This window comes from Ictidomys tridecemlineatus, chromosome 3, assembly GCF_052094955.1.
Source record: "Ictidomys tridecemlineatus isolate mIctTri1 chromosome 3, mIctTri1.hap1, whole genome shotgun sequence".
In the NCBI taxonomy this organism is placed as follows: Eukaryota; Metazoa; Chordata; class Mammalia; order Rodentia; family Sciuridae; genus Ictidomys; species Ictidomys tridecemlineatus.
Genome location: NC_135479.1, coordinates 209,307,620 through 209,331,663, shown reverse-complemented (window position 1 = coordinate 209,331,663; position 24,044 = coordinate 209,307,620). Strand labels below are relative to the sequence as shown.

At 34.9% G+C, this 24,044-nt stretch overlaps 1 protein-coding gene across 14 annotated transcripts in view; it reads right to left on the bottom strand.

Annotated features, from left to right (window-relative positions):
* Positions 1-24,044, bottom strand: part of Ttc3 (tetratricopeptide repeat domain 3) — a 119,355-nt gene that overhangs the window by 61,819 nt on the left and 33,492 nt on the right. For 11 of the 14 annotated variants that reach the window (XR_013437028.1, XM_078044637.1, XM_078044633.1 and 8 more), the window contains 11 exons: positions 16,775-16,937; positions 15,781-15,826; positions 14,877-15,000; positions 12,887-12,950; positions 9,641-9,701; positions 9,357-9,441; positions 7,439-7,573; positions 6,506-6,586; positions 4,715-4,827; positions 2,614-2,734; positions 357-479 (listed from right to left, as the gene is read on the bottom strand). Coding sequence is in view for 13 of the 14 variants with exons in the window: in XM_078044633.1 (XP_077900759.1) it covers positions 357-479; positions 2,614-2,734; positions 4,715-4,827; positions 6,506-6,586; positions 7,439-7,573; positions 9,357-9,441; positions 9,641-9,701; positions 12,887-12,950; positions 14,877-15,000; positions 15,781-15,826; positions 16,775-16,937 (1,116 nt within the window). In the remaining variant the exon portion in view is untranslated. The remainder of the gene's footprint in view (positions 1-356; positions 480-2,613; positions 2,735-4,714; positions 4,828-6,505; positions 6,587-7,438; positions 7,574-9,356; positions 9,442-9,640; positions 9,702-12,886; positions 12,951-14,876; positions 15,001-15,780; positions 15,827-16,774; positions 16,938-24,044) is intronic. The other 3 variants (XM_078044640.1, XM_078044639.1, XM_078044641.1) reach the window with 1 other exon arrangement.

Genomic DNA, 24,044 nt, shown 5'->3' with positions numbered 1-24,044 from the left:
GTGATTACACTGGCCTTTATATTCTTGGACTCAATTTTTACAAGGCATTAGAAATCCAACAAATCAGAGGTAACAATCTCACTTTGTTTCCTATGTTCCTAAGGAAGAGGCAGTTACATGAAACATGGCTGGAGGAGGAAATGAAATTAGCTAGCCTGTCATCTATGGTCACCACACCAGCCCAAAACATTTATTTCAGTGGCCCTGGCTTCCCATGTGAGATGACCTAAAAAAGTCCAGGGTAAGGGGCAAGCAAGGTGATAACTTGGGTGCCTCCAATTACAGAATTTATTCTGGATTCATTTTTAAGGCATGACTTTGCAAGTTAATGTTCCATTGTACATTTCATTTTTTACCTTAAAGTCTGGATCAGTTATGTATATCTGGATTTTGGAATATCCACGACACTTCTGATAGCAACAAATAGCATCTGGCACTGGAGGGAACCTGCATTCTTCAACAAATTTCTCTAACAGCATCTAAAGCAAAATAAGCAAATCTGATAGTATCACAACACTGATTTGTCAATAAAAAATGCTTGTGATTCCTCTTGCCATCAAAACATTTTCAGCATAGAAATGAATGTTTTTACCCAGGACAAATTATATGTATACTACTTTTAAAGATTTTCCTTTTAAAAGGAAGCTGATACAAAGATATGTAAACAAAGAGAAATGAACAAAATTCTTGTTTTTAGAATTTCAGTCAGAATCAAAATCTTGACCTCTGTTATCATTAAAACTGGTTTTGTAATTTATAGTTTTTAGAAATCTCCTTTAAGAATCAAGAGGGAAGCTGGGTGTAATGGCGCATGCCTGTAATCCCAGTGATTTAGGAGGCTGGGGCAGGAGGATCACAAGTTCAAGGCTAGTCTTACCATCTTAGGCCCTAAGCAACTTAGCAAGAACCTGTCTCAAGATAATATACAAAAAGGGCTGGGAATGGCTCAGTGGTAAAATATCTCTGGGTTCACTGCCCAGAAACCAGGAAAAAAAAAAAAAGGAAAGAATTAAGAGAAATCAAACAATTAAGATAAAGTAAGCCTTAGGGCAAGCCTGAAAATCCTATGATTCATCTCTTTCTCAATGTAACTTGATCTAAAATCCTAACACTCCCATTCATCTATCTCTGCCACATGTATTTGTTAATACTCTAGAGAATTAGAAGCCTCCAAGAGACTAACACAATGCTTTCAGTACTGGTTTTTTGTTGTCAATAACTTGTATATCTCCATCCCAATATGTATAATGAGAGGAAAATCTAATAATCTCTGTGCTTTATTTTTCTGTAACAGCTTTGTTGATATAAATATAATAAAACTTACATAAGAGTACAGTTCAGTGGCTTTTAATATATCCAAAATGTTGTACAACCATCACCAATCTAAATTTAGATCATTTTCATCGTCCACCAAGGAACTCAATACCATTAGCAGTTCCTCATCTTTTTCCCCTAATGCCCAGACCTAGACAATCTATTTTCTGTCTCTGTATACAGATTTGCCTCTTCTGGATATTTCATATATACAGAATCATATAGCATGTGACCTTTGTGTCTGGCTTCTTTTATTTCGTACAGTGTTCGCAAGATTCATGCATGTTATCAGTACTTATTGTTTATCTATTTATCAGTGGATACTTGGGTTGTTCCTCCTTTGGGGCTATTATGAATTGTGCTGCTATAAACATTAATGTACAAGTTTTGGGGAGAACATGTTTTCCTTTTTTTGTACAAATCTAGGAGTGGAACTGCTGTGTCACATGGTAACCCTATGTTTAACTATTTGAGGAACTGCCAGTCTTGTTGTCCCAAAGCAGCTGCACCATTTTACGTTACAACCAGCAAAGTATGAATGTTATAATATTTCCATACCCTTGCCAACACTTAATATCTATGCATATCCTCAGAGTGTGAACCAGTATCTCACTGTGTTTTTATTTGCATTTCCTTAATGGTTAACAATATTGTACTAATGGGTTATCACTATATTTTCTTTGCAGATATGTCTATTACATACTTGTAAATTCGATTATTTGTCTTTTTACTATTAAGTTGTAAAAGTTGGCCCCTGTAATTTTAAAAGCTTCATACAAAAGCAAGTTCTGGTATATGAGACAAAATTTATTAGTTTTTCCAGAATTGGTAAAGCATCCATCTCCAGAAATGACACTAAATTCATAATTCAATTCATAAACTCAGGACCCATCTCAATAATGATATTAATATAATAAAACAGTAATACTATACCTTCCTCTAAGTACAACCAGTACAGCATCCTGCTTAATAACACATGCTCTAATGTCAGAATGCCTGAACTCAAGTTCCAGCTCTACCACTTCCTTGATGCTTAACCATGAGCTCATCACTTCACCTATCTAAACTGTAAAATGGAAATGATCATACTACACAATTCTCAAGGCTGCTGTAAGGAAAATGTAATGATGAATGGAAGGTGTGTCACTAGTACCTAGGAAACATGCATTAAAAGTCATTGTTTCTCTTTCAAGGGAGAATGCATGTCAGGGACTGTGAGGAGAGTACTACTGTCTGTCTTTCAACACCTGCATCACTTAATATAGCTAGCAGGGAACATTCTCAAAAACAAACTGTTACCTTTATTTTCTCTGGCTGAGACTCTTCAATAATCACATTACTGGTGGGCCAAGTTAACACTCCTGGAAGACGACAAATCAAGGTTTTTGCTTTCTCAAAGTGATTGAGAGCTTCTAGGAATCTAAAATCAGAATTAGAAAAAAAAAGATACTGAAGATGTGATGTGATATTTTCATTTACTACAAGAGTTCGCAAGATGGGGGGCTGGCGATGTGGCTCAAGCAGTAGCGTCCTCGCCTGGCATGCGTGCGGCCCAGGTTCGATCCTCAGCACCACATACCAACAAAGATGTTGTGTCCGCCGAGAACTAAAAAATAAATATTAAAAATTCTCTCTCTCTCTCTCTCTCTCTCTCTCTCCCCTCTCTCACTCTCTCTTTAAAAAAAAAAAAGAGTTCGCAAGACCTAGAGCTTCTTGGTAGGAGTACCTTCAATAAAACATCAGATGGAAGTATTCAATGAACACTAAATTTCCTTTAAATAAAACTAAGGTTTATTGCTGCTTGTTATTACAGTAATATAAACTAAATATAACTATGTCCTGGCCTTTGGTTTATCATGGTAAGGTGCGTGCTAATCCTTTTAAAATGCAACTTTGTTCCATTCAAAAAAAAGATACTGAAGTATTGGATTATGAAGTTAATGAGGGCTTTATTCTCTTTAGACTAAAAAAAAAAAAAAAAAAAGAGATTCCCTGCTTTCTCCAATCTTGAAACTATTTTCTAATTTAAAAACTTATTTTTGCCTATACATATGTAAAGATTCATATGTAGGCCTGGGGTTGTAGCTCAGTGGTAGTAGAGTGCTTGCCTTGCACTCGTGAGACACTAGGTTCGATCCTCAGCACCATATAAAAATAAACAAATAAAAATAAAGTTTAAAAAAAAGCCAATAATTCACTGACAAAAAAAATTGAAAAAAAAAGATTTATATGTAGAAAAGCTAGACTACCATCCACCATAAGACAATTATCAATAGCAGGATACAAATGGTACATTACAATGCCAAAAAGCAGCTATTAGACTTTTACCCACATCATATTACTTAGGAATTAAAATGTAAATGCCTTTCAACATGGCAAAGACTTTTCAGTTTACCACATTTCCATGATTTTACACATTTATGTTTCTTTCCTGGACCTTGTGAATACCAGCATATCACCGTTGCATTAAACAAGTATGTCCTAACAATTTACACTACACTTTGAAATTAATTTTATTTGCTATTACCATAAAGGTGATTGCTAAATCCTATTTCCCTTATAACTACTTGATCCTTACAGACCGGTTCAAAAGTAACTTCATGAAGTAAAAGAATTTTCTTTAATCTTTAAAAATCTACAAAGAGGTTCCAGGCACACTCTAAGACTGGGTTCCCAAGAATCTCATAGAACTTTCCCTAAAAAGTTAGATGAAAATATGAGGAAAATTAAAAATTATAAGAGATATTTCAATCAGTGAACAATTATTTCTTTATAATGTAACCTATGTATATTGAATGCAAGTGGTTGGAAACACAGATTTCTTTTTTTAAAACCCAAGACACAATCCTGTTCCCTAAGGGTCATACAGGCAATCTGGGGAGACAAGACTAAGAGCAATGAAACATTTAGAGAAAAGTTGTATTTTGAACTTGGAATAAGGATTTCTACTATAATAGAAATTCAGAAAGGTTTTTATGCTTAACTCATGATGTGTTTAACATCATGTTAATATGTACCTTTTATTAAAAACACTTTCATACAATTTTTTTGGAAATAGATGCTTAACATCAAAATGTATAAACCATATTTTAAAGTACTAATTTATATCAATTCAGTCACCATTTATAGATGAAATGTACAAATGGATATTAAATTCTTCATGTTAAATACTCTATTACTGACTTTCTTATGAATTACAAAATTAAGAAGCATCAAGAATTGCACTGATTGATCTTGCTTTAATACTTAATATCGATATTAAGATGTCAGCTCCTCAAAGTAAATCACAATCATAATAGTGTGCCATACATAAGGTAACAAAATAATTCCAGAAAAAGGATCATCATCACATTAAGACTTCAAATTTATCAGCCTGGAAATTAATGTCATTTCTACTAACCTGTTTTTTTTTAAATATACTTTTCCAATTCCACAATAGGCCAAGCAATCAAGTCCCTCATTGGGGTAATGTTCAATAATCCTTTTAAACTGGTTTTCAGCTTCAGATAATTCCTTTAATAAAGGTGAGAACAATAATCACTTATGCAAGAAGAAAAATGTTAAAACAGACTTCACCCCAAAGTTGATTCCTTTCGTATAATATTAAAAAAAAACTGTATATTAAAAAATTCTTACGGAAAAATTATACTCTCTGCATTTCATTTTCTTAGAAGTTATACAAATTTCCTGTAGCTAATCAGATGAGCATATGGAAACCCAGGAATTCAACAAATCCAACCTTGCCAAAAATATAAGACAGCCAACTATATAAACGTTTCTTTGTACACACAAAGTGATGGCCTATGCTGGCTAATACTATAAGATGTAAATTCATGATAAAAAAACACACAAATACAAATACACACATGCACACACATTGTAATCTACATCCTATTAAGTACTGCTCTCTTAGACAAAAGCTATCTTAAAAATAGCCCCCCCCAAAAAAATAGCCCTTTAGAGGCATTCCAAGAATGTCTGAAACAAGGGCTGGACTGTGGTCAACACATGGCTTCCTTAAGGGTCTACGCTGATGAAAATCTTTTAAATGCATAAATTCTACCATATTCATAGTTTTTTTAAAAAAAATTTGTCTATTTTACAGTAAATCATGAGTATAACAAACTATTTCTTCAATTCCAATAAGGGAAAGCATGAAATTTATTATACTGTCAAGATAGAATTAAAATCATGAAGTCCTGTTTCCATTGATATATTATAAAACAGAATTAGACAGGCATTAATAGAAGGCATTCCATCTGTCACATCAAGAACAAGGAAAATGAACCTCAGGCACTGTAGATTCTCAGAAGTGAGTAAAACATGAACGTCAAGTTTGATCTTAACTAGGTAGCAATTTAGAGTTGAACTTTCATTTTATCAGGGAAGTTTAGCATCCAAGTTGGCAGAAAGGATACGTTATAATACTTGAAATCATTCTAGAGAACCTCAAACAAGGTTATAACACTGAATAGCACAGGTAAGTAAGCATCCCAGGAAAGTAAAAGAAGAGCATGAGTAATGGGGACCACTAGAGTTCACACCTACATGCAGACCATATGCCATTACCTGAATCCTCCACTTAAGAATTAACCAAACACCAAACTACTCATCACCCAGAACTAAGAGCTATTAAGCATGGTCATGTTTACTTCAGTTTTCTAATAAAATAGCATAACACAAAGTTGAGATCTCCTTTCTAACTTCCTCAGGCCCATTCCCTCTTTTATCAATAAATGTTGTCATTATCTTAAATATGATAAATGGGTAGTCCATGATTTTTTTTCAGTTTTACAAAATGCAGAGATATCCATAAACAATATTTAGTATTGTTCTATATGAAATTATACACCAGTGTTATCACAATGTTTGTGTTCTCCAACCTGCTCTTTTCCTTCAACTTTATGTTTTTGCAATTTGCCTACCATGATATATTAGATTCTTTATTTTTTATGTAAGTAAGATGTAGAATCCCAGTACTGCAAGCATTACTTTTTTCTAATAGGAATACAACGTTTTCTTTAAAAAAAAAAAAAAAGAAAAAAAAAGCACAAACTATTTAAATTTAGCTATTTCAGCCTTTCAAGAAAGTACACAGAAGGAAATGAGCCAAAATGGAAAAACAGTTTTTATATATCTTACAAAACCAATATCCTATTTTAATTGTTTGTTCTCTGTGTTACAATCTTACCTCAGGCTGTCCTATTCCAAGCAGAGAAATGGCAAGTCCATATACTACTAATACATAGTTAATCATGGCCAGGTTCAATTGCTGTCAATAAAAAGGCTTTAGTTAAAAATCTAAACATAAATCTGCCAGTTTACATCACATTAACCTTCTAGCCACAACAGTGTAATAACATCACTAAACAAGTGTAATAACATCATTCATCAGTATGATTGAATTAAAAATCAAATAGAATTAGAAAATATATTTTGCAAATACAAAACTGTTATATTCATATCAAGTATTTAAAACACAAAATCAGTGCTGGGGTTGTGGCTCAGCAGTAGAGTGCTCGCCTAACATGAGCGAGGCCCTGGGTTCCATCCTCAGTACCACATAAAATAAATAAATAAAATAAAGGTATTGTGTCCAACTACAACTAAAAAAATATATGTATTTTTAAAAAAATAAACACAGAATCGATCTGTCAGTTGTTTAAGGCATACTTCATAATAAATTAGAATAATTTTTAATTAAAATCATGTGCTTTTGCATGTGAGTGTTAGTAACAGATTAAGTAAGATATCTGCTCTTTCACAATCTTGCTTAAACTACTCATTTATCTAGTTAATTCCTTCTTGCTGGATAAAAAAATGCAACCTAAAAGTGAGTCCAAATTCTTAATTTATTAAAAAGTCTCCTTTTCATAAAAGGAAAGGCCAGAGGTTCTGATAACCCAAACAATGGTCAAAAAGAGAACATAAGCATGGATCATACATTGAATGTAATCACAAACTCTGAATTGGGATCATCACCTATGCCCCACAACCTGGAGGAGATTCACCTGCTCCCAGCCCAGGTATAAGGTATATAAATTCGAGTTAAAGCCTTGATTTTTTCTAAATTCATTTGAGGTGCACTGGTATTGATAAACAAGCTATGATTTGGCAATTTTACCTTTATTTTTTGAGGATCTAAACCATTTAGCAACTCTGTAAAGGCCTGCGCAGCACTTCGACAACGCTGCTCCAATAAGGCTGTGTAACCATCTTGAATTAAGCTTCTTAGCATTTTCATTATATTAGCAAAATCCTGCAAAAAGGAAAAAAAAAAGAAAAATTTTATTTCACTAGTGCAAATCTACAGCTTTTTAGTTTAAAACTTACGATGTTAAGTTCACATTAACACTTTATAAAATGATAATAAGTATTTAAATAAATACTCAAACTATACTTTATTCATCATATTCCTTTCTCAGCACAGCACTGCCTCATTATCTTCATTCCTCTGCCACTGCCCATGAGAGGAAAGTTTGATTCATTTTATTCTATACAGTGCAAAGCTTTGCTTACTTTTTCAGTCTATACCAATAATATTTTGGAGTTTTAACAATGTAAGAAGAATACCAAACATCACTAAATAAGTAAATTGTCTGGGACTACAACAATTAGACACATTAGAACACACGACCTATGTACCCAAACAATCAGATTTTAACAACTGTCATCCTGTGCTGAAACAAACATTAATTTTAAGCAAGAAATACATATTCAATCGTTAACTACTCCTACTTCACATGTACTTAAATATAACCAGAAAAAAATTATTGACAGAGTACAATATTAAATAAAAGGAAAAACATAAAAAATAAAAACAAAATTGACATAATATACTCAAATAAAGTGATAAACTCTTTGCAAGTTGAAAACATATGTACACAAACATTATAATGTGAATTCAGATTTTAGTTACATGGCAATAGCCTTAAGTTACAAAAGTTCCACAAAGATGATAGAGGTAAGACATTAAGATAAAGTCTTGTCATCCTTGCCATACATGTGTACACCATTCAGAGAACAGAAAATACTAATCTAAACAATATACTCCTCACTATTCCTAACAATAAAGACTCAAAAGGTAAACTGTAGAGTTTAGTCACAGATTAACAAAAGATTCCTGACGGTTTCTAGCCAATGAACCAAAATATAGGGCAACTTTCCCCCAAAATATGATGGAAAAGAATTCTCATATTAACCTGGTTATCCACTATAGTATTTAAAACACACATGATAGCCACATTTGTTTTAAGATGTGAATTTGAGATTACAGGCCATGAAGTGCTGTCCTGTCAATCACTAGTTATTCACCTTTTTAAAAAATATTTTTTAAAAATATTTTTAGTTGTCAATGGATCTTTATTTTATTTATTTATATGTGGTGCTGAGAACCTAGTGCCTCACACATGCTGCTAGGCAAGCACTCTTCCATTGAGCTTCCACCCCAGCCAAAATATGCTGTTTTAATCTGCTTTCTTATTCTAGGAACAGATCCACATAGCCTTGGAAATTATTTCCCTTAATATAACTTAACATAGGATATCTGTACTGTAAGTTTCATCAGAGCAGGTTGGACAGTGTCAATGCAGACTCCCTCTGTCTGCAACATCTGGGAGGGGGCCAATAAAAACGTATTGAATAAACAATGGGTTCACAAACAACTATCATAAATTAAGATGTTATATAGACCTAAATAATTAATTGAATTTTAAATGACCCATAAATTTTGAAGCAATTATCCTATTCCATGATATAAATTTTCATCACTAAATAACATAAAAAGAATTGACCAAGTTTATTGTTAAAGTAGGCATAATGAAACTACATATGTTTAAATCTCTTTAAATTATCCAAATCTTTGAAAAATATTTAAAGTTAGTATTACTATTAAATCTTTGGCAAGAAATTCTACAGTTCTAACCACTGGTTAAATCTCTGGGTAACAATTTTTGAATTAGTATTTAAATTAATACTAGCAAGCATATATTAATTCATGACCAGAGCTTTGCTATTTCTACTGGAAAAGCTCTTTCCATTACCTGGTGTGCAGCTCTGGAAGATTTAGAAAACTGTTTCTCCAAGATGTTTTTCAAATCAACTGGTAAAGTCAACTGTGAACTAGAACTAAAAGAGAAAAGCATGTTTTAAATCATCTTAAAATAAAACAGTCCTGTTTATATAAAGAAAAATACGGAGTAAATGGACAGTCACATGTGAGTTCCTAAATTGAAATATTACTAAGACACTGATTTCCCCAAATTACTCTCTAAATCCAATGTAATTTCAATAAAAAGTCCCTATAAAATTAGAGGAAAAAAAATACCTGAATTTCTCTGATTCATTGTTTCGGGATTTTTGTTTTCCTTTATGTTTTGGAGGCTGACCTGTGAATACAAAAGCATTTGTTCCTGAGATCCATACATAAAAATCCACAAGCCTGAGAGCAAAACAATAAAAACATAAGTAAATTGGAATAAGAAAGCCAAAGAAGCAATACTATATGAGAGCTTAATTACAAACAGGTAAGCCAGAAAGGAAGGAAGGCACTGATGATGGTATTCTATGTATAATGTAAAATTATTACAAAGATAAATTATAATGGTGATAATAGTTATTTAGATTTGCAGCAGATACAGAGAGATATAGGCAAGGGCTCCTATTCTCAGGCATTTTACAATCAGATGGAAAGAAAGGACACATCATTTTAGTAATGAAGATAAGAAAAGACTATGCCATTATTGACACATTAATTCCACAGCCAGTAACTTCTCTCCTAACTACAGAAGGAAGAAATCACCCACCTAAGGCAGAGTGGTTGGGGAAAGGCTTGGTGAAGATGCAGCCTTTCTTTGGTCTTAAGATGAATGATTTGGACAGACTGGTTGGAACCCGAGAGTAGAGTTCATTTATAAATACTAAACCTGTACAATCTTAAGAGCTCTAGCAAGATAGAAGGCTAGAAAATGACTGCAAAGGCAGGCTGGTGTGAGTGTTCGCAAACCCTTTGCTTCAGATACCCATGAGTCATCAGGCTAGCCTTTATCACACTGGCAGGAATCAAGCCTCTGTGTAGCAGGGGAGTGACACATTCAAAACTACATGGAAGAGTGAGCATGGCGGAAGGATAGAGAATATGTGCTAGGTTTGTGGGGACAGCACAGAGCCGATCAAGGTCAATGAAATAAGAAGGGTGGAGCCCAAGCTGGCTTCAGTAGCCTCAGAAACGAAAGGCACAGGAGTCTTAGTGTAATTTCTGCTTGTGAGGTTGGGTAAAACTATTTAACCCTAATCCTGGGATTTCAAGTTCTTTTACTGAACGTGGATACTGATGAGTAGATAGTATTTAAATAAGTTATTTAAATGTGTTGTCTGCTAATAATAGCCTAAGAAATATTAACGAATTAAAAACTACCTTTCTAAGAAAAAAAAAAGCTTAATCCTCAAAGATGTTTCACAGGGTGTTCACAATAGGTAAGACAAACACATAAGTTTCCCACTCACTGTAAGCACACTAATTGCTAACCAACTGCAAATGTTCAGTACTAAGGGGTTCAACCCCTTAGTATTAGACCCCAGAGAAGACAGAGTGTAGGTAGTAAAAGATAAAAATGGATAGAAACAAAGCCATTCAAAAGAAAACAAATGAGAGAAAGTAAAGACAGCAACAGGTATCACTAACTGGAGGCCAACAATCCACTTCAATAACCCTGAAAGGTACTCCCTCTATATAAAAGCTTGAGATGAACAACTATTGGGTATAACAACCTTTAGAATCATTAAAAAAAAAAAAAAGTCTATTTCCTTAAACTCTTGTTTTAAAAAACAGAGAAGCATGTAATCCACGTGAGAAAGATTTTCCTCAAAATTGAAACTAAACAGGAATTAGCCTAAAGCATTCTTATGGGCTGAATGTGTTGCTCCAAGATTTGTTATGTTGGAAATCTAATCCCCAATGGTTTTAGGAGGTGATTAGGTCATAAGGTAAAGACCTCGTACAGGAATTAGTGCCCTTATAAGAAGAGGCCCCAGGAGAGGCCCCCATCCTTCTATCATGTGAGGACACAGCAAAAAGTTAGCCATCTACTGTTGGGCACAGTAGTACACCCTGTAATCCTAGCAACTCTGGAGACTAAAGCAGGAGGATCTCAAGTTCAATGTCAGCCTCAGCAACTTAGCAAGACCCTTTCTCAAAATAAAAAATAAAAAAGGCTGGGGATCTCGCTCAATAGTAAGTTCCTGGGTTCAATTCCCATTATCCAAAAAAAGGTCATCCATTAACCAGGAAAAGAGGCCTCACCAGATATCAAAACTGCTGGCACCACAATATTGGATTTCCCAGCCTACAGAAATGTGAGAATTGAATGCTTGTTGTTTAAAGCTACCCAGTTTATAGTATTTTTGCTACAGTAGTCCCAAAGGACTAAAGTATCCATTCTTTTTTTTTTTTTTTTTTTTTGGTGCCAGGGACTAAACTCAGGGGTACTTAACCAGTGAGCCACATCCCCAACCCTTTTAAAGTTTTTTAAATTTAGAGACAGCATCTCACCAAGTTGACTGCCTTGCTACATTGCTTAGGCTGGCTTTGAACTTGCAATCCTCCTTCCTCAGCCTTCCAAGATGCTGAGATTACAGGTGTGTACCACCACACCTGACAACAGACATCCATTCTCAACAGGAGTTGAGTATTATCCCAAATACAGTGAAAAAATTAAGTTGTTGGGAGACGAAAAGGCCTAGTTCTTTTTATATATAAAGCACAGATGAACATATTGTATGTTAACAGACAAGCAGTATGTATGGTATTAAAAATTTCAGAGGGAGATTGATTAGGGGGAAAAATGTAAAAAAAAGAAAAAAAAAAAGAAAGGCTCCTGAGATTAAGGAAAGGAAGATAATAATGAAAACTTTCAATAACAAGAAACAAAGGTGGGCCTAAAAGTGATTAAGGACAGATCAAGAAATGCTATATGCTTAAGTTTTCCTTTCCATTCTTCTTATTGAAGTTCCAAAATTAAATGTATTAAGTAATGAAAAGACCGAGCATTGATTTCAAATACTCAATGTTTTCTTAACAATAAAAACTGCTATGTTTATGCTGAGTGTTCCCCAAAAGTCCAGGTGCAAAGGCTTCGTCGCTAGGGTGGCAATATAAGAAGTGCTGTAGAATCTTTAAGGAAGTTCGTTAAATCGCTGGAGAAATGCCTTTGAAGAGGAATGTGGGAGCCTGGTCTTGTCTTCTCTCTCTGCTTCCTGGCTCAGGATATGAGCAGTTTGCTCCACCACATTTTCCCTGCCATTGCAATCCACTGCCTTACCAGCACTGAGCCAATACAGGCACCATATCTTCACATCTCCAGAACTATGAGCCAAAATATAATTCTCTTTACATCATAGCTAGCGTTTGCCAAATATTTCATTATAGTAATGGAAAGCTGACTTATACAGAAGCATTATAAATTAAAATGAGAACAAGAGCAAATATAAATGAGGCTTGTACAAATTTTAGGGCATAAAGTTTAGGTAATACTACGACAACTCAGCAATAATTTATATAAGAAAAAATACTCACTTGGTGGTGGTAAAAATTCAGGATGACAGTCACAATCATCTACCTTCAAAGCCTCATCTACCACCTGCCCATGAAAATAAAACTAGTGAGACTGTAAAAATAATATAGCCATTTTCAGTTATACCAATACTCAGCATTTATCCAAAAGAACTAAAGTCAACATACTATAGTGATCATGCATATCCATGTTTGTAGCAGCATAGTTCACAATAGTCAAAACTATGGAACCAGCCTAGGTGGTCATCAATGGATGAACTGATCAAGAAAATGTGATACATACACACAATGGAGTTATACTCAACTATAAAGAAGAACAAAATTATGCCATTTGCAGGAAAATGTATGGAACCTGAGCACATCATGTTAAGTAAAAGAAGCCAGACTGAGAAAATCATGGGTCATATGTTCTCTCACACTTGGGAGCTAGAGAAAAAATAAAGAAAAAAAGAGGACTGGTCTCATGAAAATAGAAGAGAGACCAGCAGAGTAGTGGAGAGGGACCAGGGTTAAGGGAGAGGAAGTACTGGGGAATGAAATGGACCAAATTGCTTTATGCATGTATGAGAATGTAACAATGGATTCCACTATGATGTATAATTATAATGTACTGTTAAAAAAAATAAGAATTCAACGGCCATGTAATAGAATTTGTAGTAGAATATGATAGAATTCACTCAAGCGCCTAAAATATGCATCTAGTTACTAAGTCTAAATGTAAAAGCAAGCATATAAAATGATAACTAGTGACCAGAGATCAAGACAAATGACAAATTCTTGAATGACAATTCTATCTCTGATGCCTAGAATGATGTCTCATGTGGCAGCTATTCAACAATGACTAAACTGAATATTACCACATTATTCCTGTGCTCTTCTCCCTAAATCAATACAGCCTCTTGGAGATTTTCAATATTACCAACAAAAGGACTTAACGATATATTAAGAAAGTTCCTTTCAATGCCCATCACCCACCCCATGCCAAAACATCATGATCTTTTCTTTCCTCAAATCTTGAAGAGAAATATAATGTGACTTAGTGATAGCTGCTGAGTGTTGGATGTATATCACAGGTAGAGGAAAACTCAGACACATTTATCTGTATCACCTGACCTCAGAGGCAGGCTAGAAGCCTTAGTGTGGTGCTCTGAAAAAAACCATCAGACCAAGATTGCTACTGAGCACAGCCATGAAAGGGCAACAGAAGCTGTAGATACACCCTGGCAGAGGTGGGGAAGGAGTGCCTCCTAGGCACCCCAGCTTAGCACAAGTTGGCTGGTGAGCTGCTACAGTGCCAGGTCACAAACAGATTACAAATCAGAAAAGGGAGAAAAAGACAAATCCAAAACACAGGGAGGGGCAGAAGTGACTTGGCCAACAGACCCCCCATTGTCACTCATTCCTGAGACTGGCTGGGTGACCTAAAAGGAGGGTATAAAAATGAACTAAATGGCAAAATTATATCTAGAAAAAAATACTTTTAATATCTGTAAATATAGTCAGGCTTGACAGTACATCCCTATAATCCCAGCAACTCAGGAGGCCAAGGCAGGAGGATTCCAAGTTCAAAACCAGCTTCAGCAACTTAGAAAGGCCCAAAGTAAAAAAAAATAAAAAGGCTAGGGATGTGCTTAACTCAGTGGGTAAGCATCTCTAGGTTCAATCCGGTTAAAAAAAAAAAAAAAAAAGATATGTAAGTGTAATTTCAGAAGAAATTCTGTGACTTTAAATATATTATTTTTATGTAGTTGTATGAGGTATAATTGGTTGTAGTTATATGAGGAATAATTGCACTGGGGATGTGGTTCAGTGGTTAAGCATCCTTGGGTTCATTCCCTGGTACCAAAAACAAAACAAAACAAAATCTAAAAAAAGAATAATTTTCTTGATCTCAACAAGTAAGAGTTTATACCACCAAAATAGTTGGTTTCCACTATCACCAACATGTTACTATTAATAGCTGAAATAATTTTAAGTTTTTAACTGAGCTTACCTTTAGATTCTGATTACCACCGTTTGCCATCTTGTAGTTAGTTTTTTTGAGATCTCTTTCCGTCTCCACAAAGTTAAGTGAAGTACTAAAAGCAGGTGCTGATAAATTCCTAGGTATATAGGCCCTAAAATGGGATAAAAGGAATGGCCCCTTTATTTGTACTAATTAATGAACATTTTTTAAAAGTTATCCTTCAAACAAACAGGTTGCAGCAATTATAGCCTTTCTTCCTTGAAAGCAAGGTACCACTGTTTTGAAAAGATCCTCTACCTCTCAGATAAGCCTTTATACATAAGTAGTATTTAAAACCAGTTTAAGGCTAGTATTCTGGGTTCTAATATTAAAGTAAATAAACCTTCATGTTTCATATATTAACAGCTTCATTATCCTGTGTGCTTATCAAGAGAGAAAGGCTTAATCTATTTAAATTCCCAAATAAGCAAATGTAGAATCCTGGCTATTTATTTTCTTATAAGCATTCCTAAATCGATTTGCACTCTTTGAAAAGTATCAAGAGGCTGGGGCAACGTTTCCAGGACAGAGAGGAAGGGCATGAGGCAAAGGCTGTATATCAGCTCTCTACTGCCAGGACCCCGTGACCAACTGCTCCCTGTCAAGCACAATAACTTCAAATTAACATTCCACTCCTCTTTTCTCACTAAATTAGGCTACTAATCGTCCAAGTGGTTCAATAAAATAAATCTGACAACTCACAGATCACCTGATATTTTGTGTGCAAACACACACACACACACACCAAAAAAAAAAAAAAACCCTCTTTTTCTTCCATCCCTAAATTTACTATAGTTGCGATTAAGTTTTTAAAATGACAAATACAAGTGATTCTTAAGTTCACAGGGCAAAGTCATTCCAAGTAGTAGCTACTGATCTGATATTAACTCACCTGCTTTCATAAAAAGCTTTAATTGGATTCTTATTTGGTGTTCGACCTATAAAAGTCAATCACACACACACACAGAGTAATCAATGGATTGGCAACACAGACTTCAAAAGATTTTCAAATTTCCTTTAAGCTGAGTTAAGAACATCAAACAACTTTAGAAAGTTGAAAAATAAATCAAAACAATTTTACAATTCTAGATGTCAGTAATTTCAGAATGGTGTCAACAAACTGTTGTACCCATGTCTGACATCCCACTGCATGTGATTACTGACAAGATGACAGCAATACATTGATTTGAATCAGAGACGGTACCTGTCTTCAAGGAGCTCACAATCTAAGGATCTTGTTAAAAGCTGGATGACAACATCTGCTAGTTACAAAACTGCTCAGCTCAGCTCCATAGACACTGAATATCCAAAGAAGGAAAAAAAAAAAAAAAAGGAAAGACCTAGATACTCAAAGTGTAAAGAAATTTTTTCAAGCACTGAGAAAGAAAAATGACTAAGTACAGAAAACAAGGTTGAAGAATGGAAATTTACAAGTCCTAGCCTGCACAGCCAATTTCTGATTATAGATGTTTAACATGCTATAGAATTATTTGCAAACTTGGTGCGAACAAATTAAGCAACTCTATTGAAGGGCCTTTTCTTTTAGAAATAACTTAAATGATGAAAAGTTTTACACAATTTCCTTTCAAAAGCATTTATTTTATTCAAAATTTCTGAAAAGAATATTTTTCTATAGAAGAATAAATAATAATTTGGTTACTGGCTGTTTCAAATAAAAAATACAAATCATGTATAATAACCTAATGGAACATATTACTAACTCTACACAGAAAGATATAGAAAACGTAAGTAACTTGAAGATAACATAACAAAATAAGCACAAATCATCTGAGAACTGATTTATGATCCTCTGTTAATCCAAGAAACCCACCTTTGAAACTTTAAAGGGAATTCAACTGTAACCAAAAGAATCTTAGGTGAAATACCTTGTAGGTCTTCTATTTGTTTTTGTAACTTTACATGCTGCTGAATTAGATCCTTGATTCCCTCAGGGTCATTTTTACAGAGTTTTTGAGCTTTTATGTTTGCTTGCAGGGCCCAGTCATATTCCCCCAGCATAGAAAGAGCAGCACAATAACGATAATGACCCTGTTCCAAAAAGATAAATTTAATTTTTTTCTCAAAAATATGCTTAAATTAAATAATAGGTAAGGAAAAATATTGTTTGAAAATGAATTAATTAAAATGTTAGATCAGGCCCCTATCATGAAAAATAAATAAAAATGTTAACACCTCAAGAAATAAAACTAATGAATTAGTGAAATGTTATGAATAGACAAGTGATTTTTAACAATTAACTAGAGATAAATATTTTTGCTTAAGAGATTTTGGTACCCCAGTGAAGTATTTAACTTCTGTTATATTTTACTAATAAAGTACTAAACACAGTATTTTGTGAATAAAAGTAATTCATTATAAGAAACAAATTTTTAAAAAATACTTTAAGGCAATAATATTCACTAAGTCATGACGTGCCCTACACTTTGGAAATCAAGATTTTGGAGCTGGAAGGAGCAACCAGCTTGGGCAGCATTCCCAGCACCTCCAAGAACACAGGCTCAAATAACAGGTGTAGTCAGGCTAACTCTTCTCTCCATCTCTCCCCTTCAATCAGCTTTTATTTTATCTGTAAGTGTAGTTCCTAGCTTTAAGAAAAGGTCCAAAAATCACTGACTTTATTCTCAATTCAAATGGTAAGGTTTTGGCTTTTTGTTTTTATTTTTTGCTATAGAACCCAAATCCTTACTGACTCCAATATTTGGAAAATCCATTATATCTAACATCTTAGTCTAGAAAGCAAATAATATCAAACCTGGGGCTAATTTAACTAACCCGGCTCCCAGTTATTCACAAATCAAACTTCCATTTTAGGTACTATGTCTCCTCTAGAGAGACGATCTACCAGAAAAAAACAGGCCAGAACCTGGCCTCAAGTCACAGTTAGAAACAAACTAAAGAACAATGATTTTATGATACCTAGTCCAGATCTCCTTCCTACTTACTACACATTTTACAAAGAACATTCTGATTAGATGAGAACCCGGGAGAAAAATCAAAATAAGTGAACCCTTTAAGTGGAAAAATCAAAAATAAGTGAACCTTTTAAAAAGGAGTAGTTTTTTGCTAAAAGAATCACTGGCATGTTTATTCAGAGTCAGTACTGTGTTCTTGTGGACCTACGAATTCTGAAGATTTTATTCTAAAGACTATGCATTTCATTAAACTCTGCTTCCCCTTAGAGGGTAGAAGTCCTGTTTCCTGACACCTGCAGTATAAGAGGACAAAGAGATCTCTCATTATATACTAAAAGGTGGAAAACCCTACCACTAGATATTTGTCAATTTTCAAGTTCAGATTACTACATTTAAAAAAATAAAACACAGAATAGAAATAATGTTAGATCATAAAACATACCTGCTAAACTTATAGTGAATACTTTCTTCTTTTCCCCACCTATTGGATCTTTTTCCCTGGACCCCATATAACTTCTGCTGGTTGAGAAAGCGGTTTATCCAGTCCCCTGTGCTGAAGCTTAATGAAGCTCAGATTAAAGTATCTCAGTTTCTTGAACCCAATTACCATAAAAATTTTTGTTCTTCTTTGACACTCTCATTCTCTATCATATATGGACATTCCCTTCTATCTGTTGGTCTAGCATCCCCTCACCTAGGGGTAAACATTTCCCACTCCTCATAGATATGGCATGGCAGTACTATCAGTTTTAGTGTGCCATCCCCAACAAGGGATAGCGGCTCTGACTGGTCAGTGGAAACATACCACTTCCCAGGTCACTGTAAATGATCCACGCTGGGACACATGACCCAACTAAAATCAGCCTGAGCCTTAGGCTTATTATATAGATACTGACAGGGGTTTCTTCTCATTAGAATTAATAGCTATGACGGATATTGGTTTGGGGCTCCTACTACAAAGTCAAAGTTGTTTTTTTTTTTAATGTGAATATGCTTTACTTTCTATATATATAACTGTAAAGTTTAGAGACGATCAGGGCACATCTAGAGTGGAATGTCCATACACAGCCAAGCAAAGGCCTATACCTGTTCTATTCTTTCTTGTTTTTTTCATGTATGACATGCTTCTGCCTGTGCATTGGTGTATATATGGTATGCAGTCACTTTCTGATAAAAAAAATCACTTAATTTAGAAGATAATTGGAGAGGGAAATTGTCAGTTCATCCCTCATATTGAAGGACCATAACTTATTCCCAATGATTAAAACTTTATCCTGTGTATATTATCTCAATAGCGACAGGGTATATTTCTTTTTTTTTATTGAGTGATTTTAAAAAAATAATAAATGACAGTGGAATGCATTACAATTCTTATTACACATATATAGCACAATTTTTAATATATCTGGTTGTATATAAAGTATGCTGACACCAATTTGTGTCTTCATACATGTACTTCAGATAATGATATCTATCACATTCCACCATCCTTTCTAATCCTCTGCCCCCTCCCTTGCCCTCCCACCCCTCTGCCGTATCTAGAATTCATCTATTCCTCCCATGCTCCCCTTCCCTACCCCACTATGAGTCAGCCCTCTTATATCACTTAGCATTATAGCAGCACAATTCACAATAGCTAAACTGTGGAGCCAACCTAGATGCCCTTCAGTGGATGAATGGATAACAAAAATGTGGCATATATACACAACAGAATTTTACTCAGCAATAAAAGAGAATAAAATCATGTAAGTAAAAGTCTTTTTTTAAATGAAGCCACAAGTAGTCTCCCCTATCTGAATCAAACTTCCTCTTCTGGCCAAGATGGAGTAACAGAGACCAGATTTACCATCCTGCCTAAAATGAATTTTAAAGACAAAAAAGATATGATTCCCTGGCTTATAAAACACTGAACACTGGGCAAGAAAACTTGAGTGATCCTTGAGAGAAGAGAAACACACAAAGTAAGACTTAAGACTGCTCCAGCTTACTGAGACAAACCCTCAGCCCAGGAAAAAGTCACTACTCAAAGACTGGCAGTCTCTCTCAGCTAAGGAGAGAGAGGTGGGAGGCAGGATTAAGGCAAGCTTGAGTTCATGAAGCAAGGACCATAGAGGGGAGAGCTGCCAAGAGAACTTCAAGGAGTCCTCAATGGGTCTTCAGCTGAGCACTGTCAGCACACGTCTGTGGGAAGAGCTCTCTATCAGGGAAAGAGCTATCAGAAAGGCTAACAGTACAAGAGTCGGACTCATACAGTGCTGCTACACCCACAAACCTGAGTGGAAAATGTCAGAATTCAGGGAGCATTAAGTCCTCAGAAAGTTTTGCCTCAGTAGTGAAGGAAAAAGTTAGCCTTAGGTTAATGACACTATGGCCCCACATAATAGAGCTTAAAACAAGATTATTAAAAACTAACCTACTTGTATGTTATTTCACTGTATTCCAAAACAAAGCTCAAAGGTAATCAGAGAAAACCAAAGATATGCAGCACTAAACAAAGTAACATTCACAATGTTGAATTCCAATAAAAAATGACCAGGTATGCAAAGAAAGAAAATGTGTTCTATAGTGAGAAAAATCAATCAACTGGAAGCCCATAAATGACACAGATGATGGAATTCAGGATATTACAACAGTTGCTATAATCACATTCCATTCGTTGTAGAAGCAAGTAGAGACATGAAATATAAGACCCAAATTTAATTTCTAGAGATAAAAATTAAAGTATTTAAGATGAAAAATACCTGAATGTTAAGAAAGGCAAACGAAACATTATAGATGAAAATATCCACGAACTTGAAGATACAGAAAAAAAAACCACTTTGTAAAATCAAACAGAAAAGAGAAGAATGAAATATGAAACTGACAAAACAGGGAAACACAGCTGAGAAACAGAAGGACACACACAGCTCTTGCCCAGCCACCACTGAAGCCAACCCCTAGACTTCTCAGGTACAACAGCCTACAGATTCTCTCTACTATCTACACCAAGGACCTGAGTCAGGTTTCTATCATTCACAAACAAGAACCTAACATACCCTTCAGAACTCCGTCTCTTGAGGACTTCAGTGAGTCTATTATTTTGTATCTTGTAAACTACAGCAAAACACAATACGCACAGAAACATTAACATATCTCTATTGACTATACCATAAAATTTCTCATTTTTTAAAGCACAATGACTCATCCTCTCTCAAGCCTGAAAGTAAGTCTAGAGACAGGTGACCCTCTAGTAGTCTCCCCTATCTGAATCAAAGGAAGCAAAAATGGCCCATCCTCATGTAGAAATGGAAAGTACCTGCCTCTACAGGCTTATATCTTAGAGCTGTGACCCCACAGACTTGAGCTCATACTTCTCAAACAAAACATTCTTAGAAAAGTAAAGAACGCACCTTGCACGCTCTCCTTTTTTTTTTTTTTTTTTTGGCACTAGGGGCCTCAGAGGAGTTTGACTACTGAACCACATTCCCAGTCCTTTTTATTTTTAATTTTGAGATTCAGTCTTGCTAATTTGCTCAGGGGCTCACACTAAGTTGCTGAGGCTGGCCTCAAACTTGTGATCCTCCTGCTTCAGCCTCCTGAGTCTCTGAGATCATAAGTGTGTGCCACCATGCCTAGATGCATGCTCTATTTTAGCTTCTGAAGTAAAAATATTCTTCAATGAATATTTCTATCTGGTAAAATAAAAAGGAAAAATAGCTTACATATATAGTTACCGAATTTTGTGAATACTTAACTAGTGGTTGTATTTTTTTAATCTATGCAAATTTTTTGCAATCATATGACATATCATAAAACATCCCAACTTAAAAATTAGTAAATATTTTGTCTGAGAAACCAAACCAGGAACACTCTATGAAAGTCTTCAAAATAATTCAGAAAGCCTTAATATTCTTCCCTAAATTTGATAATAGATTAAAATTTGCAAGAGGTATTTCTGGAAAACCAGTATCATAGACTGGGTTTCAGTATTCAGAACATTATCAATTCATTTGTTCTACAAATATTTATAGAGTACCCACAAAATGCAAGGTGTAGTCATCAGCAAAGATACTGTTTCAAGCAAAAGAATGACTCATAATGGAAATACCAACAAATTTATCACCCTCTAATGCAAGTGCCATCCAGTTTCATCCTTCACTTGCAATGACACCTTGAAAAGTCACTTCACATCTGTTGAACTCAATTTCTTGATGCATAAAATTAGACATTTAAAAAATTACTCAAAACTTTGATGTAGAAGTCCACCTGGAAAACTTCACCATCTCCAGACCACTAGATACACTCCTAGGCTGCCTAAATTGTAAATTTAGGGGAGGGTAAGAACATCTTTAAAAGGTTCCCAGGCTGAGTCTTCCCTTTCACTTCACAACCTTCTGTACTTTCTCTTTTTTTTATCATAGCAAATTAGAATATAAAGAAAAAATACAATTTTAACACTAAACAAAATAAAATTAAGTCCTGCAAAGAATTTAATGAAGTCTATCTGCAAAGCAGTAATGGAAGTATGAATGAGAGTAATTCTCTAAGGCCCTACTCACTGTATTTTTTTTAAATTATGTAAAATCAGGAATACAGTATGAAAGACATGTGCCTTTGTGTATCTTATTTGAATCTTTACTTTGAAAAACTTTTTGAATATTTTTACAAGTTGGAAAAATACAGAGAATAATGTAATAAACACCCAGAATTTTGTTTTTATAACATTTATAACATTATAACATTTTGTTATATTTGCTCAGATTCTCTTTTTGTTGTTGTTGTTGTTGTTGTTGTTGGTACTGGGGAGTGAACTCAGGGACACTCAATCACTGAGCCACATCCCAGCCCTATTTTGTATTTTATTTAGAAACAGGGTCTCACTGAGTTGCCTAGCACCTCACTTTTGCTAAGGTTGGCTTAGAACTCACCATCCTCCTATCTCAGCTGGGATTATAGGCGTGCACCACTGCATCCTCCTAACCTGAGCTGCTGGGATTATAGGCGTGCACCACTGTGCCTGGCCAAATTCTCTTTTAATAAGAGAAAGGCAATGATATCAATATGGCTGCTTTGGAATCTCTTCAATCTCCTTTCCCTCCCTGACTGTCCAAATGCAAACACTATCATGGGTATTGGGCTTTTATTTATTTTTTCATTTCATGTTGTTTTTCAAACCCATAAATATTGATATGCCAGTCAACTACAATCTAATATTCAACTACTCATTTACTAAGTTAACAAATACTACTCCTGAGTGACTGCTATGAACCAGGCAACTTGTCAGACAGTCCAGATTTAAGAGCAAACAAAACAGACGAAAAAGCCTTTCCCTGTAAAGCCCACATTACACTGGAAGTCACAATAAACAATATAAATAAATAACAATATTGAATAGTGTAACAATATTTTCAATAATATGCCAAATGCTAAGAGGAAAAAAGGGAAAGAAGGTAGGAAATGTCTCAAAGGAGCAGGGTTTGCATTTTAATAAGATGGCCAGGGAAGGTTTCATTGAGAAAAGGATGTTCTACAAAGAATGAAAGGAAATAAGGGAGCTAGCTATGTTCTAGGGGGAAAGTGTCTGAGGCAGAGGAAAGAGCAAAAACAGAATGAAATGGGTCTGCCCTGATGGGAGCAACAGTGAGGAGCCCAGAGGCCAATTCAGAGAGAGTAGCAGGAATGCGGTTTGAGAAATGAAGGGTGTTCAAGATGGGAACAGATTAAACAGATCAGAGTAATAACTTTGATCAAGTAAAAATACCAACTCATCCACTGCTTTATCAATGGACATTTAAGTATTTGAGACTTGATGCAATTAAAACAAGGCCACAATGACTGACACTATATATTATGTAAGAAATTTTCTAGTTTGACACATGTGAAATGGAGTAATTGTTAGTGTAAAATCAAGTAATTATGAGGTATGCACATCAGGGTGCTCTCCAAGTTGGTTGTAAGCAATTCACACCTCCATCAGTTTATAGAGGGTTCCTGTTACTACACACTCAGTACCAAAACTCTGGACCCTCAGTCTCTTTAATTTTTGCCAATGTGAAGGATCCCAACACTATTGCATTGCTTTATTTACTCATCTATAGGTGGGTCTTTCTCTTAGAGGCCCTCTATTTTTCTCTGTTGGTTTCATTTTTCTATCTTTGTACCAATCCCCCACAAGTCTAATTACTAGGAAACAGATTTTCAAGTTTCTTATTTCTACTAGCCAATGAGGGTTTCTTATATGAAA